Source organism: Sander lucioperca, chromosome 18, assembly GCF_008315115.2.
Source record: "Sander lucioperca isolate FBNREF2018 chromosome 18, SLUC_FBN_1.2, whole genome shotgun sequence".
Taxonomy (NCBI): domain Eukaryota; kingdom Metazoa; phylum Chordata; class Actinopteri; order Perciformes; family Percidae; genus Sander; species Sander lucioperca.
The window spans coordinates 18,025,494-18,043,347 of NC_050190.1; the positions used below are offsets into that span (position 1 = coordinate 18,025,494).

At 41.3% G+C, this 17,854-nt stretch overlaps 1 protein-coding gene and 1 long non-coding RNA gene across 2 annotated transcripts in view; both read right to left on the reverse strand.

Annotated features, from left to right (window-relative positions):
- Positions 1–1,676: 1,676 nt before the first annotated feature.
- Positions 1,677–5,541, reverse strand: LOC118493738. The gene is made up of 3 exons (XR_004895711.1): positions 5,480–5,541; positions 3,874–3,875; positions 1,677–1,688 (listed from the first exon to the last, which is right to left on the reverse strand). It is a non-coding gene; the product is annotated as an uncharacterized LOC118493738 (long non-coding RNA).
- Positions 5,542–12,384: 6,843 nt separating this feature from the next.
- lingo2b (leucine rich repeat and Ig domain containing 2b) overlaps positions 12,385–17,854 on the reverse strand; it is a 36,677-nt gene continuing 31,207 nt past the window's right edge. The window contains exon 2 of the mRNA XM_031288595.2: positions 12,385–15,986. Coding sequence (XP_031144455.1) covers positions 14,075–15,913 — 1,839 coding nt within the window. The 5' untranslated portion in view covers positions 15,914–15,986 and the 3' untranslated portion in view covers positions 12,385–14,074. The remainder of the gene's footprint in view (positions 15,987–17,854) is intronic.

Sequence of the window (17,854 nt, forward strand, 5' to 3'; positions counted from 1 at the left end):
TTCCCCTGGGTTGATACGTTTTAAGCATCATCAGGAATAAATGTAACTATGAAATGTCCCTTTTCACTACTGTTTAACTTATTTTACTATTTATTTAAATTTATTTTATTGTTATTAATACGTACTGTGTGTATATGTTTATACTTATATTGTTTATATCTTTTTATCCTTCTTATATTTGTATGTGTGACATGCTCCAACAACACCATGACAAATTCCTCGTATGTGCAACGTACTTGGCAATAAAGCCCTTTCTGATTCTGATTCTGATTCTGATTACAACTTGGTGTTATCAACAATGCCTAATTACTAAAATTACTAGAAAAACTAGAAAAGGCTACATTTTCTGCAATACAAACACAGGACAAATACTGAGAGAAGTTGAAATGACAGTTCAAATTGAAATTGAAATTGTGTGTCATTTTAATTGTTAAAGTCCAGTTGACGTATCAGTTTAAATGAAAGTGTTTCGTGTTTAAAAGTGTAGACCTGAAATGACTTTAACATTTCAGTTTAGGGTAAAGAGGGTAAGGGAGTTAAAGATTTAGTTGAAGTTTAAACTCTGAAAGTAGTTGCAATGTCAGTAAGCTATGTCTCCTAAAAATGACGAGCACTCTCATGTTATGTTATGAGGAAAACATATCTTTTCCCGGATCACTTTTTTTGACGTATCACAAATACCAATTCTAATCAAAGTCCACGTTCAAAGGCTGAGTAGTGAGGAGGTCGGGGTAGATGGATGGGTCGGGGTAGATGGATGGGTCAAACAGATGCAAACTTTCACCCAGGAGGCTGCTGTTCATGTCCTGTGTGAAACCAAAAGTCAATGTTGACTTCTTTTAACTTACGTAACGTACTAAACCTACACAACTTCGTAACAAATGTAGGCTACATATTTTAATCCAAACCACAATCTTTTCCTAAACCTAATTAAGTAGTTTTGTTTCAATTCACAACGTTAACCACCTGTTCAAACCTGTGACTGTTGCTTGCACGAGGACGTGTAATCCTGGGGAATATATGTTTACCTCAAAACTTAATTTTTGTGAAACAATCCGATCATGATTGTTTTTTGGTTAGTATCCTATCATCCTCTTCTTCCTCACGTCTTTACCTCTGTGAGTTGATTCTTAAAGCAGTGGCGAGCTCGGAGAACAAAGCGACACGAAGCAGGGTTCTGTTCACAATGTTCCAAAGGTTTAATGAGACACATAACGATATTCACATTTTCTAACAATCGTTCCATTCACTTAGATGATGTGAGAGTAATAAGATAAGATCGAGTCCCTAGGAGAGGAAAATGTGATTCAAGGTTAGTTCACACAGAAATATTAAATATTAAAGAAGGAAAACAGATTGCTGAATAGTTAAAACTTAGTGACACATTTCACCTTAAACAAGTCTGACAACAGTGTACCTCTGATCACTTCAGGTTTGTCAAGTTCCACTTCAAATGCATTCAAAATTGTGAGTTTTATGGGTTTCCTTAATGTCGCACATTAAGGAAACCTTTTTGATCTTAGCTGCTAATATGTTTTTTAATATGTGCTGTTGTTGCAGAGGTTATACACTTTGCATTTATGGCTCAAAGGCACCAGTTATTGTCCAGTCCAGACTTATTTGCTGTGTTTGTGTTGGGATTTCATGCCCCACATGTGCTCATCATGCTTTATTTGCTCTGCCTGAAGCTGTGAACCCTTTGAACACCTGCCTCTGCTCTACCATTTTGCTGTGATTATATCATTTGTTTATACTGGTGTTTTCTGGTCAGCCTCACATGCAAATATGCATTTGTATGCTCAGTTGACTATCTGCGGCTAAAATTTGTTTATTCTATATCACTGGATGTGATGATGCATGATGAAAAGGCTATGCACATGCTCTTTTCAGCCAATTTCGAAGCTGCCTTCTCTGGCTTTGAATCCCACACCCTGCACCAACTCAATGGTAGACTGGAGCTAACTGAGCCTGCAAATTAATATTAGCAAAAAATCCATGGGACGTATCCTGTCTTTGCAACCTTCCATTAACAGCTGCTACAGTAGCTCAGCATATGGTACCAAAGCGTCTTCCTTAAGCTCAGTTCAGACCAAAAATTCGCGACGAGACAAAACCGTTTTAGAGCGTCGCAGGGAAAAGTTGCAGCGGTCTGAACCGGCCCGTCTCAGCTCGACTCCAACCGGCTGATGGTGTCGCTGCGACTGAGCTGTTCAAGTCGCAGAAGCTGGTTTTAGAATGTAAGGGACGTCGCGTGTTTCAACAGCCAATAGAGAAGTCAGCTGGTAAAGTCAGCTATAAATTATATATTATATAGAAATAAAATGATCCATAATCCATTTTATTTGTATGTTACAAACAACTGGTAAAAATGGCAGTTTTAGACAGAGCCTCAACGACTGCCTGAAAGCACGGTAACGTTAGCAGTGAATCAGAGAAATAAAACGTGTTTTCGCCAATTCATCACTAGAAATACAACTGTAGCAAGCATCTCAATATCACTAACGTTATCCACATTCATATTTAGACGAAACAAATGATATATCCAGCTACAAAAAAGCCTAAAAGTCCGAAGTTAGAACGGAAGAACAAAGAGGCGTTGTTATGGAGATGATACACCGTCTCGTCTCGTCGCATTGGTGTGAACTGGCAGGTTTTAGAAAGCTGCAGACCGACATGCTGCAAGAAGTTGCAAGTTTCAACTCGTCGCAAATCTTTGTTCTGAACTGGGATTTATATGTTAGTCTCTACAACAAAATTCCTCTAAGTTTTCACAGTCCGTCCTGTCTTGGCTTGACAATCTATTGTAACTGAACTTGTCACATCCTTCTTGCAATACACCACCTCTACTAGCAGCCTGCTGTTTCTAGAGTAAGGTTGTTGCTTTGTCCCTCGCAGGTTTTCTTGGGGCAAGACCAAAGCTTCCACAATCCCTTTGAACTTGTTTTCCAATTCCCTATGTCATGTCATATGTGCCAGTGGCACTCAGTGGGGTTGCTTTACTCAGAACTCAGATCTGAGCAGTCAGGTACAGAATTCACTCAATATTCTGTAGAGCTTCCTGTTGCTGTACACAACAACGCTGTGTAGCCCTACCATCAGCCCTTATCAGAGGAATTGCATCCATATTGGACGATTCCGCACCATACGATTTACATCTAATGCTAATGTAATGCTAATGTGCAGTGCCAATGCACAGCGTAGGAAGCGTTTTATGTAGCATTGTAGGGTTAGGGGTTAGGGTTAACCTTAAATAAAGTACAGTATGTTTGAAATACTTGGTTAGGTTTAGGAAACAATACTACTTGATTATGTTTAGGAAAAGATTATAGTTTGCGTTCAAATAAGTATGTTTGTTACGTAACTTACATACATGACATTAGTTAAGTACATTACGTGTGTAACTTAACTTACGTAATTAACGTACGGAATGTAAGTTAAAATAAGTCAATGTTGACTTTTGGTTTCACACGGATTGAGAATAGTATTCTACTGGGTGAAAGTCCTATGTTTGTTTGACCCATCTGTCCACTCCGACATCCTCCCTATGCAGACTGTTGCTTTTTATTTTTTATCCTACCTTTACGGACTTTGTCACTCTTTACACTGTCATCGCACAGCCCTGCAGCTGAGCAGTTGAAAGCCCTTTGCGTCTCATAGACTCAAAGGGTACCTTTAGTCGGTATTAAAGAGTTTGCGTTGACCTTTTTATTAATCCAAACCATGATCTTTCCCCAACATTAACCAAGTGTTTTAGGTGCCTTACTTTAACTTTTACATTTATCATTGCATCATAGTTGCTATACACGTATTGTAGAAAGCAAGAATTTTGATTGCGTTTCTGGGGTTTTGCAGAATCTTCCAGTATCTATGTACATCTTGTCTGGGATATGCTTGGTTTTCATTCAAGTCATTTTTTATTCTATTATTAATAGTGATATTTACATGTACACACAAATGTTCTTAGGGGTTCATTTATGCCCTGTCGCTTTTATTACCATTGTACCTTCAGACACTGTTAAGTGTCAACACTGGTCTTACTTCTACAGATTGAAATTGCTCTTGACATCCTTTCTATACCGCTAAGACATTAAGGGACTCCCAGTCATTTCCAAATGGTGACAGTCTTTGAAAGGCAGCCAAGCAGACAGCCGTCTGGGTTTCCTGTGCGCCTTTTATCCTGGATCAAACAAACGAAGTAAAACATGCAGCACCAGTACTTCTTCTGCTTATTGTTTCCTTTTTGGGAAAGAGCTGAACAGGCTATAATGATTATTCAGGCTGCTTCTCTCCATATGTGCTTGAAGTGACATTCTGTCATCTGCAGGCTCAGTCCAACTCATCTTGCAGCACCTTCCAAGACAGGGATGTATATATTTAGGAGCAGGTGATCCTTGTTACCTCGATACACCGCAGCTTTTTCAGCTCACCATTTAATTTGGCAAGTGTAACCAAAAACGTGGAGGGGTGTTGGCTAAATTGTATAACATATATATATATATATATAAAATATGCCACCTTGGGACTTTCACCTAAAGAATACCCAAAGCTTGGGATTCAAACCCAATTGTATTACTCTTAAAGTTTTAGTGCGTAACTTTTTGATATTAATAAACATCCCTTACATTCAAGCCATTGCCAGATGAGTTGCTACAAAGCTAATTGAGACTATCAGCACCACACAACTCTCTCTGTATTTCTCAGTATGACAATGTTCAGAAGATTGTGGCGTCCGGTGACTTTCCCGCGCAGAAACTCGAGTGAAGATAATTACCTCTTCTGAAGAGTTCATCATGTTTTTTAATCCTCTGTGCCCTCCTTGGCTACAGGCAACTGCGTGAAGGAGGGGACAGTTTTGTTGTCATTACTTAGAATTCCTCATGGTGAGCGACAGAAACTACGCACAATAGCTTTAGCTACTTCTTTAAACCAGGGGTTCCCTCGAACACAGGCAAGTCCACAGATTAGGACTCAGAGACGTAGATTCAGGGTGCGAACTACGGGGGAGCTAGGGGGTGTGTCACTTTGATGTGCAATTTCAGTTTAGTTGATCATCGTGGATTATTATGTGTAAAATTGCAAAAATATCATTCATTCATGCATGACGGTGATTTAAACCTAATTTACTTCAATAAAGATAACTATACATGCTATTCCTGTCATGAGCATCAAGGCGCTGCGGTGCAAATTCAACTCATGTTCAGTACATGTTAACTCAAAGATTCGTAGAAAAAATATAATCCCGCGTGCAAAATCCTTGAAATCCATTCAGCTGTTAGCATCATATAGCCATGGCAAAAAGAAAACAAGGCAGTTTAATTAATTTTGGTTTTCCTAAGAAATTGTGTAGTGGTGACGTTAATAGCACGACCGATTCACCTGCTGCAAGCCCTGTTAGCACACCTCCCGCCGGGGTGACGCGAGAAGAACGCAAGAAGAAGCTGAAGATGGTGGTGGTAACAGTTCGTCAGAGGCCGGTCACGATCCCAACCCCTCTTGCTCCTCTCTCCCGTTAAATTGGAACAGCCAGCATTGGAGAGACTGGAATATATATGCCAATATACATGGCTGTTTGTTAAGGATAGAAGTTTGGGGTGCATCGCTTAGGCCTAATTGAACGGAGGAATTATGGTATTCTTCGGTAGCCTGAGTAAGTTAACCATTGTTCATGTGAAATCTCAAAGACAGCCTGATGCTTATAGACTATTTGTGGGTGGCTGTTTGCTGTTTGACCTATCAATTCCTGTCGATAAAGTATAAATAAATCCTGTGTAGTGCATACACTTGTAGCTGTTATGAATCTTTGTAAGTCATTGTAAGTCGCAAGCGCATCCATCATTACATCACACCTGTGCTTTTCCTACTATGACATGTCAACATGTCTGCCGTGAAAAAGGTCTATTGTCCATAAATTCCCTGACAGAAGGGAGGTATATTCATCCCTGCAACTAACCATGATTAGTGTGTGCTGCTGTGTGGTAATAAGCCAAAAGCTGTTTGTGCGGCAAGCTTCCTGCAATCGCAAAGCTTGACCCACCTAACAGCACTGCATATTTGATTTTCACTTCAGGTATTTCAGGGCTTAAAGTTAAAAGATTTATACTTTCATCAACGGATATCTCATGGGTTTATCTCCTCTACTTATGCATTTCATTCTGTTGGTAATTGCATTTACCACCTCAGGTCTCAGTCATTCATTCTGTCTAATTAGCTCTCCTGACCCTCTAAGCATGGCTGTGACCTCTTCATCCAGTAAAGGCACTGACATATGCCTCATCACTTTGACTGCTGGCTGACACGCGGCCAGCGCTAAACGGAGGATGGATCCTTCTTGGGCCAATACGTGCAATTAGAACACAGTATTTGTAGCACTTTTAAAGGAGTTTTAATTGTGTTTATGTTAATTAATAAAAACAAGTTAACACTTTTGTCGCGGGTGTCCCATGGAAAGTCCAAGCAGGCCGCATGTAGGTCACATCTGTGTGTTTAAACCGACTTGTAATACATGCGATTGGTGTAAAACTGCCATTGGCCAGCCCTCCAGAATGCACCAAATTAATTGGTGACTCACTGACATGAAAAGATGTCTGTGTCTCGTGAAAGCGAATTTCAGTTGAACAATAGGCCTATTTAAAGCTGACTGGGAGGCTTGTTGTAAGCAGAATAATGTTTGAATTAATCAGCACCTAGCTTTGCTTTTCTTCCTCTGTGATTTAGTATCTGCGGGAGGAAACGGGGCAGGGAGTCATAACTCACAAATGAATCATTTATAATCATTCATCTCACTTGTTGGCTAACTGCAGTGCAATAGTAAAAAAAATAAGATAAACCAATTTGTTCATTTGTAAATGACATGTTTCTCTTTATCCTTCAAAATAAAGTTATCACTCTGGGGTTTTATAGGAGCAATACCGCAGTGCTGCTGAGTATGGGGCAGCTTGAACACTTAGCCGCGTACAGGGTTAGTGTTCACATGCGAAGCCTCTGAAGCCCAGAGGACATCTCTGATATGACTGTAATTCTCCATGGCCTCAGCACAAATCACACTGCATACCTTCAGGCACCCAGCTGTAATTCTTAATACACATGTAACTCTCTACAGGGAGGTTACATAAGCTCCTGGCCCAGTCTCACATAGTCTCGCATTGTCAGAACTTCGTCCACAGCGCTGCGGAGGAGGGTCTGGCTAGTCCACACAACATTCCGGGATGGGAGAAAAACGTGCTCTGGTTTTTTGGCATTTCTTTAAACCAATCACAGTCGTCTTGGGTTACGGTGCCTCTGCAAAATAGCCTCAGGAAGGAACTTGTTTTGGTGGAACTTGTACATTAAAAAGTTTTCTGTTGTTGTTGCAACAGAAAACTCAGATTGGACAGATAGTCTAGCTAGCTGTCTGGATTTTCCCTGCAGAGATCTGAGGAGCAGTTAACCATAGTCCTCATAAATTGACCGGAGTTTAAAATTCCAACACAAAGAAAGTGGAAGGTAACGGACATCCGGCCGAAAAGAAGGACGTCCGGCGGAACTTCCGGCGGCGCCGGAGCAATCTTGGAAGTAGAACGTCGTGGATATAGACTAAGTCTTACACAACTCAGGGGAGAAGTCTGTAAAATGACGTCACCTTCAACATTTTCTACCCTCAGAGGTTAAGACGATGTATCAATTCAATCCACACCCAAGGAGTCGTCTACTGATGCAATGGGATTCTTTTCTGTTATTGCTCTCATCTTTCACACTGCACCGCTCGCTGACACTTGCCACAAGCTGTGTTTTAATGGGGCAGTTCCACAGAGATGAGAGGAGTGGTGCTCGACTTTGACCAGAGCAGGGTTAAATGGGGAGCTGCTGGTAAGTGCGATTTCACCATCACTGACAAATGATAGTAAAATTCACTCCTCTCCAGCATGGAACATCATTACCGTACATTTCCACAGAGAAGAAAATAGCTGCACTAACATCACAAAGTGTGTTTACATGTATTTATGTGCATTTTCAAAAAAATTAAATGTGATAATGAGTGCAATGAAACAGACGTAGCGAATCAATTATGATTTTTGAATATCTGTCACTCAATCTTTCTCTTAGAGGACTGTAATGTTCCTCATACATAAAACAAAGAGATATTTCCATCAGGTTTTCAACATGGTTTCCACCGTCTGAGGCTTGATGTTTGTTAATTATGTCACTGCACCCTCTTCTGCAATTGTTTTTTGCCACCCGACTAGAGAATTAATGCCACTTGCTGGTTTTTGTGATCCGGTCTACATTTGCACATCAACAGTAGTGGATGGAAATGCCTATTCCTTTGCATTTTCTTTTGCAGATTTTCTTGATATGCGGTTCAAATTGGCAGTAAATTTGAATGTAAACCGACTACAGATTAGCACTGTAAAAAAAGCCACATCAGTTTGTGCTTTGGAATCACAATGACCACTTGAGAAACTGCAAGCAATAGACATCCAGCCCCACATTAGCCATCAAGTTACTACCAGACCAAGTAGCTGTAGTAGCAAAATCCTTGAGTGTAACTTGAAATTAAGCCAATGTGTGTAATATTGCTTCTAAATGTAACTTTTTATTTAAGGAATAATGTGTTATTTCCTCTTTCAAAAGGTTAAATAAAAGCCTCGTGAATGTTTTCATCTTCATGAAAACATCAGATACTTACAGATAGATGCTTCATTCTGTTATTCACTTCTACAGAGATATAATTTAGTATCTATGGATGCTTCAGATGAAGAACATTTCCAACGCTGCGGAAAATGCTAAGCTGCAACTTTAGGAGTTGTAAATAAATCTGGGGCTCCATCTGTTTTTACACCATTAAGTATATGATTACTTCTGCTCTGAACATGGGCCAATTTGTAAAATATGACACTAAAAACTATCAGTGAAGTAAGTTTCAAAATAATTCTTAATTTCTTAGTCGTATGTGAAGTGATAGCTCAATAACTGGAATAGTTAACCTCATGTAGTTTGTATTAGGAGAGATGAGAAGAGTGATTAATGTACCCACTGTAGCTGTAGTAATGTACTATAAATGCAAAGAAGGCTGTGTTGATGGATGGTCTGAGGAGAATTAGTTAGACTATGTGGCTACAGAGTAGCAGCTTTTATTACAACAGTACAACACCAGCACCATCAAAACCAACAGGCTATAACATTACACTTTTACAGCTCCTTACTGAAGGCCTTCTGGGGTCCTGTGTGGCATGAACTTGCAGGCTGGCTCGATTAGCGACTGACCTTTCATTATTGTCTGTCCATCATCAGCGAGCCTCAGGCCACTGGGAAGAGCCCCTGCTCCAAACTCCAATATTTTTTATGGATTTGGGTTGCTGTATAGCATACTTCAGAACAGCACAGACGTCTGGAGCAAACAGACAATGATGAGTGAAATGATTGGTAACACAAGTAAGGCAGGGGCAGTCTGGTAATTGGTGATAAAGCCTGTTGTTGAATTAGATAACAAATTCAAATGTGAGATTTCATGTGTACATTGTCACACTGGGGAAACAAATAACAACAATCAAAGTTAAAGTTCGTAATAATAAATACAACTCTACACTATATCAATAGGTACTATTTTTCAAGTTTCACACTCAAATGCTAATTTGCTGCTTTGGGAGTGTGAAAGGATTTGATGACAGTGAATCCTGATTGGTGCGCGGAAGCACATGACATCATCTTCTTCCAACTTTGGTCAAACCAGTGAAAAGAGCAAATATTATTTCTCATATGAAAAACTGTTTTAAGCTTATAATATGTTGTGATCTTGAAGGACCCAATTGCTCATAGTTAGAGGCTGAATGAAAAAAAGGTGTATTCAGGACCTTTAACATTTTTTCAATTGGAGAATGTAAATTCCTCCCTCCAATCAGTCAGTTCCCGTCAGCTCAGATTTTGGGAGGTAGTAAGCACTGACGTAGAGTAGGCTTTCTTTCACAGAAAGATGATCTCATAAGACAGGATGAACTTATAACCCCCACTGCAAAACTAGCCAACAGCATGGGAAAAAAATCTTTTCATTTCAATCACTGGCCAACGGGTCAAAGATCCCACTTTAAGATGGCTCATTCACCCCCGGAAACCTGGATGTCTACTGTGACGAAGCTCCTTTTTAACGACCAAACTAAACTCACACTAATGCAGCGCCCAGGCTCACAGAATCTGGTTCACTTTGATTTATGCTCTTTGATGAGGCTGCATCTTCTTTATGAAGATCCTTTATGATGTGTGAAATTATTCATTTAGGGGTGCATGGCCCTGAGCGGGAACACCTCTACTTGAGAACCACCAAACACTCCTCAACTGTTTTAATTCGTCCTGGCATCGTATATATTTACTGCAATAGATGCTGGTTCAGGTTTTAATCACAGTCATAAAACTAAGCCAATAATATGTGGTTTCTTTGCCAGATCACTGACCAAGGGAATCTTTTACATTCTACTATAAATTACGCTCTGTTTGAATAAGCTTGAATCATTAAAGAACAGATTCGTAAATCCCCCATCAAAGAGGGATACGATGTGAGGAATCGAGTCGGTAATCTTTTCATTACATTTCCTCTCCAATGTTTACAGCACTCTCTCTGTAAAAGGGAAACTACAATGACAAAAATAAAAGCCTATTGGAGGGACTTTGATCTTGTCTTCATGATGCCATAACAGCATCCTGAATATTCCCTGTGAGCTTTCACACAAAAGACAGATCTTCTTTTTACCATTAGCATGATAGCATGAAGTGCTATCTGAATAAGACGCTTGCAGAATGCCAAATTATCATTTCCTTTAATCTGATTGTCAGGTGAGGCAGCTGTGAAGAACTCTTTATCAGCGTAGCCATTGGCCTTGGTGAGAATATACTGATGTGACCATACACGCACGGTTAAACCATAGTTGCGTGTCAGGTCATGTAATGTGGTATGTTTCGCTTACAGGCTATTTGGGCTATATACTGTACATGCTGCAGCTCAAAGTGTCCCAATTCTGATGTTATTCATGTGTCCCAGTTTTGATGTTTTCTGATCAGTGTGAAGCTGCATGGAGTCACAGTTTTCCAATTCCCATCTGGACAACATGGGATCAGGGTCTGCATCCTCCAGCAGCTTGAATATTAATATACAATCCAGAATTTGTCAGCACTGCCATGGCTCTGTTACTGTGTGAGAAGATGCACTAATTAGGCCCAAACCAGGAGACATACACTTTAAGTGAACTGTGGACAACAAGCAGGAGATTCCTTCTTTTGTTACCAGAGTCTACAGCCAAGTGCTGTGAGGCTACTTAGGCGCAGTGGTGCTTTGAGCTGCATGCTAACATCAGCATGCTAACATGCTCACAGTAACAATAGTATTTTGTTATTATGTTGATGCAGGTGTAAAGCTTGTCCACCATCCTAAGCCCTTTTCACACATGCACTGCAACACTGAACTTATCTAGAAATGACACAGGGAAGCTGTATGTGAGAATGTGAATGTAGTTGGACCATTAAAAAGACTTTACCTTGCCAGCTCCCTAGTACAAAGTTTGTTTAATGTCCGATTTAGCCCATTTATGAGGAATAGAGCAGGGCATTGTCCGGAGAATTCCCAGTGAGCGAGTGGGCGTGTTGATGTTGTTTCTATCATGCGGGCAGGCTGGCACGAAACTAGAAGTATACAAACATCTGAAAGTGAAGAACAAGGGTGATTTGCACGAAGACGCCAACGACAATGTCTAACTGGAGAGATGACTGGATTCAGGAACTTCTGTCGCTAAGGGCCAACGCCAAAATCATCAGACTTATTCAAGGAACGGCAAAAGACTTGACTGTTTATGGCAAAATTACAAACCGGCTATGTGATAGCGTTGTAGTCCGTGTCCTGTTCTGCCCCAGGCCCCACCGCTTGTCTTAACCAAATGGAGTATTTCCAGTAGATGGGGACACATCTGATAGGAACAATCTCCTGTTGTGTACTACATGTGTGAAAGGGCAACTATCAGAAAAATCTGGTCCAGACGTTGTCCGGAGTTCATATGAGAAAACATCAGATAAGAGCAGTAATTTGGCCTTGAAGGTCTATAGTGTGGACATCAGTGGCTGCTTTGAAGGCATCAGCCAATTTTTCAGTCACTATGTTTTTATTGTCGTGTCTCTGTATGTTATTCACCATGTTGGGTACTGTACACTTTTCCTGATGTGAGTGTGTAATGAATCCAGTGTTCAAGCTTGACTAGTGAATTAACACCTGTAACAGCCAACTGGTAGACAGCGTCTGAACAGGAGGTACAGACTGAGCTGTCAAAATAGCCTGCAGAGATGCAAGAAGGATCCAGTAATATACAAATTGCATTGCCCATGTAATATTATACTGACCATACGAGCAAAAATGACATAAAGTTTGAATAGTTACAACATAATGTTTACTATATGACATGATATAAATAGCAAAATAAAGCTGGAAAAAGTCATTACTGATCAATACAATACTCAGTGACAGAGAGATATGGGTTAGAGGAACATTTTAAAATATTACAACTGATATCATTTAGGGAATAGGATTCATAGAAAAGGACTTAAAAGGAAATATGTTAACATCACTGTTTAAGTCCGTAAACAAAATTTCAACTACTGGAAACTCTTTTATTTTAGGGGTATGATTGAGATTTATTTCCATTTGAAAATATACCCATAAATTTGTCATATGAAAACAATTATACAACCTTGAACATTTTATCACAACAGGATCACACAAGTTAACACCCACATCCCTGCATTACAAAGAATTGCCCTTTAGTTGTTTCTTTTTATTTAACATTTAAAACATTTTCAACAAAAAAACTAAACAATACAAGATTCCGCTACAACTTTCAAATTGCCATCTATTAAATACCCACAACCCCATGGTGCCCTAGGGAAGAATCCGGACACACTAGTTTGAAGTGGTGCGATCAAAGAAAAATGTGAGAGGGGGGAAATTCAACCCATAAATCTGCGAAGCTCAACTTTGTCTTGTCCCAAAGAGGATACCAGCCAGTAAATCTTTGCCATTATATCTGGCCACCGACTCTTTTATATCATATCAAGGGATTTGTCTGGCAGGAAAATCTGCCCATGATTTATTATGTTATAAAATGGGTTTAACATGCCATTTCTGTAGCTGGAAGCATTTTTTCAGAGTAATAACAACACTCACCACTGCTATTTCTCAGGAAAAATGTCTAGTGCTGCTGGTAAGTGAGCTCTATGTTAAAGACAAACCTCAGATCTTACATTGTAACTACTGTCTTTGTGGGTATTTAACGTTTCCTTGAGTTTACAAAAATGTTGGAATCATTCCAAGGGGAACAATGACCTATTTCAAAATGTATGCAGCATTTCTCTTGAATATAATAATTGTGATTTTGCATACAAACTTAGAGAATCCTCTCTTTTACTCAACAGTGACAATACTGTTGTTACAATGACCGAACAAGAACAAAGGCCTGGAAAAATGCTTTGGACCCTATCATTCCTTTTAATTGTTCCATCCAACGAGAAAGGCAATGCGTGCACATGCACAAAGAAACGCACAAATGCAACATTCGCGCACTGATGCACTCTCACATACACGCGCACACATGAACACAACACACTACCTTTCATACTGCAGCTAAGATGAATATTAGACGATTTAGTCCAGACATGTTGCAGCGATGATAGCTTTACTGCCACGCGAAGATGTCCCGTCACTCCCAGCGGCTCCCTCCTTCACCTTGATGTCACGGTGAATCGACAACATCATTACTCATCACATCACCACTGAAACACATGCCTAGTGCAGCACTATATCACTCCCATATTGATATGTTGATTATAGTATTATATTCAATGTACTGTATGAGAACATTATTTCATATAAACACATCCACGGTTTTGACTTTTATATTCACATGCCCACTTTATCACTAGACCACCGTCATATTGACACCCACTATATTAGTACGTCACTTTCGTCACAATTCCACTGTGTCTTAGAAAAAACTTTTTTTTTTCAGCTGATATGTGTGCACTTTGTTGTAGACTTTGCTATCCTATTCGTCAGTCTGCATTGTTTTTAAATCATTTTCATGTTGACCCGTCGTGGGCCACTTGTTTCTGCCACGTCTGCTGATGCCCCGTTGGATTTGCGAGGGACATACTCAATATCAAAGTTGCTCTTATGGCGTCCTTTCCCTCGGCTCCAGGCGAACAGAAGCAGGAAGCAGAAGATGACCACACCTAGGAAGGACAGGCAGCCCATGGCTGTAGATATAATGATAGTCTTAATGTCTATAGGGACTGTCATGTTGTACAGTACTGTCCCATTCCCCCATGTGCTGTTAGAGTCTGTCAGATAGTTTGAGCTCCTGTTGCTATAGTGAGATCTGTCCCCAATGCCCAGGCTCTTCACAGCTAAAGAGGCTGACAGACTAGCTTTGCCAGCAGGGTTACTGGCAATACACAAGTACACCCCGCTGTCATGCAGCTCTGCTGCCTTGATCTCCAGGGTACCATCTTGTTGGACTTCTACCCTGCCACTGCTCTTGGTTGTGATGTTGCGTCTGTGAGGTGTAATCCAAACCACTGAGGGCCGAGGCGCTCCTTCTGCAATGCAGCTCAGGCGGGCCGGCTGACCCTCATCAGCCATCAGCAGCTGGGTCGTGTTGGGTCCAATCCGTGGTTTGGTGCAGGTCATGTATCTGGAGACCAGAGGCTCCTTGAGGTCACGGAGAGGTTTACCCAAGAGGTGCTCTGGGGCGCTGCACTGTGGCTGCACATCCAGAATCTGCAGAGAAGGGGGCTTATGGCTATTGAGCAGCCAAAGCAATCTGCAGTCGCACACTAATGGGTTTCCACCCAGACAGAGTCTCTGGAGGCTGTCTGGTGAGGCAAACACTCCACTCTCCAGAGAGTCCAGGCGGTTCTCCGACACATCCAGTAGTTGCAAAGATTTGAGGCCCATAAATGCAAAGGGCTCAATAGAAATCAGCTGAGCCCCTTGGAGGTGGAGCTCCAGCAGGTATGGGAGTTGGCCGAGCTCTCCCTGATGGATGTGCTGGATGCGGCAGTAGGACAAGTTGAGATGTGTGAGGTAGGGCAGGTTGCGCAGTGCTGCGCCGGGGAAGGCAGACAGGTTAGTGTTGGTTATGAACAACGTTGTGAGGTTGAGGCCATGCAGTGAGAGAGGAGGCAGTGTATCTAGCCAGGGCCAGTAATCAATCTCTAATCGGCGGAGACGGAATAACCTCTTAAAGGAGTAAGGCTTGAGAAAACTAATGCTCAGGTAGCGCATGCGCAGTTCGACAAGGCTGTGCAGATGTGCCAGAGCATCAGAAGGAACCACGGTCAGATTGGAACGTTCCAGAGTCAGACTTTGGAGTCCAAGTAATCCTGTAAAAGCCCGCTGAGAGATGAAAACCAGTTCGTTGTCACCCACCTCAAGGGACGTCAACCTGCGCAGATCTTGGAAGGCATGATCCAGGAGAACCACCAGTCGGTTGTGGCTGAGGTCAAGGCGGGTGAGGTTGGTCAGGCCTGACAGCACGCCGGCAGGAACCAGCTGAAGCAAGTTGCTGCGAAAGTTGAGTGAGCGGAGAGCAAGCTGAGAACGAAAGGAGCCGGGCTCGACCACACTGATGAGGTTGTCGCTAAGGTCCAGGTCCTCCAGCTGCTGGAATGAAGTGAAGTTGTCTGGCGTGATGATACGTAGTTTGTTCTTACTGAGGTCCAGGACGCGCGTCTCAATGGGGATGCCTTCAGGGATGGTGGGCAGGCGCTTGCGGTGGCAACTAACCGACTTGCTTTGGGCAGAGCACTCACATCGGGCGGGGCAGCTCAGAGCCGGGCTGGCTAGGAGAAGCAGCAAGGCCCCGCCCAGGAAGAGGTGGCAGTGGTTCAGGGCTGGGTGTCGCATGTCTCTTTTACCCACGTTGCCCTCTGTCACGGCACAGCTTCTTGTTCATATAGAGCACCATCACGAACAAGCCCTGCAAGACACAATACACGAACAAGAAATGTGTTAGAATATTCCACACTCAACTTAACTCAGACTGTCTTCACCTCTTTGCCCCCCCCGCCCCCCGCCTTTTTACATTTTCAACCTTTTACACTTCATGTCTCTTTAAACTGCCAAGTCTTTTCTCCCTTAATGATCTGTCCCTTTTCCTGGCAAGGTGGATAAAATGGAATTAAACCCACAGCAGGGCAAGACAGAGCAAGAGAAATATCAGCTGCAGAAAAATGTGAATGTTCATCAATGTGTTAGCACAAAAGGTTGCAGGCTAACTGGGGATGTTTCATGAGGATGGAAGATGTTTCAGCCCGATGGCAGGAAATTACCCTTGTTAGAGTGCAGTGAGGCTAAATGCCCAGATTTGGTCTTGCTGCAAGTGTGTGACTGTGTATTTTGCATCAACGATAATGGTGTGTGTTTCTGAGGGGGTGGACTATGTGGCAAGTGTTCAAACTAAATTACAAACTAAACAGGGAATGAAATGGCGGCTTGTATTTGCTTCTTTAAGTGAATCCACGGAGTTGCCAGGCATATATATTACTCCTTGTAGTAATCAACATACTGAGTCATCTCACTAGCTCATTGTTTTATTTTTTACATAGAATGCACTTTACAGTTTCTATATTTGTCATTGAAATCTAAATGTAAATTTTTTTTATGTAGAGAATGCATGTATCACCTATTTAATAATCAATAAAAAAGCAAGCAGTGAGTGCAAGTACTGTGAAAAATAACAGATGCATACATTTACATAATCGACACAACAGTGTCTATTTGCTTCATTGCTTTGATGCTCTATTAGTTTCTGTTTACTGCGTCTTACTGAAAATGACTGCTTCTTTATATTCTATATTTGTTGTATGACTTTTATTCCTGAAATGACCCGGCTTTTCCAAAGCTGGCTAACTCCCAGTGTATACAGTATGGTAGAGTAACATCGCTGCAGCCAGTCACTTTGCTTGTCTCTGTAGCACACACAGTCTCAGCTCATGATGATAAAAAGCATATTAGCATAGCAGTACTTTCTACTTTACAAAACAGGATAACTGCACTTGTGTGTGAAACTCAATAAATAAAATGAAAATGATGCATATTATTTTGTCTTTATAAGTTTAACGGTATTTTAGAATACAAGGAAAATAATCTATGAAGTTTGCAGTGATTCTTGACATATTTTGGATTGCTTTTGTGATTGATTTTTTCCTAGTTATTTCTTCTAACATTTTGTTCACTTACTCAGTGAACCGTGGCTCCAATTCCCAGCCACAATAGGTTTTTTTTATGGAAAGAGAAGATAACGGCCAGGTAATGAGGGCAAGAATCTATAAGTCAAACATGAAACAACATAAAACAGTATGCTCTCTAAGAGCCTTGCCTCCTCACGGCTTGGAAAGACACAGACCTTGACAGAAAAAACACTTTCTAGCAGCCACAGGTTGTTGAATTGACAGATGGCTATGTAGACAGGGAGGCCGACCATAATTGCCTCATTACCAGTAGTATCTGCATTCTGCTCATGGCGATCTTTGCCAATTAGGTGTGTAAAACGTAAGACACATCTGCGAGCGCTGGCAATTTGAGTGCACATCATAAAAGGCAAAGCAAAGAAATGCTAGAAATATGAAAGGTGCCTTTAAAAAGACTTTTGACTGCTTGCAGAGCTCTGTCAATCACTGCAAAGCAATCCAAGCCAATCAAATCCAGCCAAGGTGAGCAGATGATGAGCACGCAGACAGACACATACCTTTACTTTGGTAGTGAAGTGAGTAACATTCAGAAAATAGCCGAGACGAGGCAGAAGGAGCCGGAGAGCGCACACACTCACTCTTGTCTGTTTCCCAC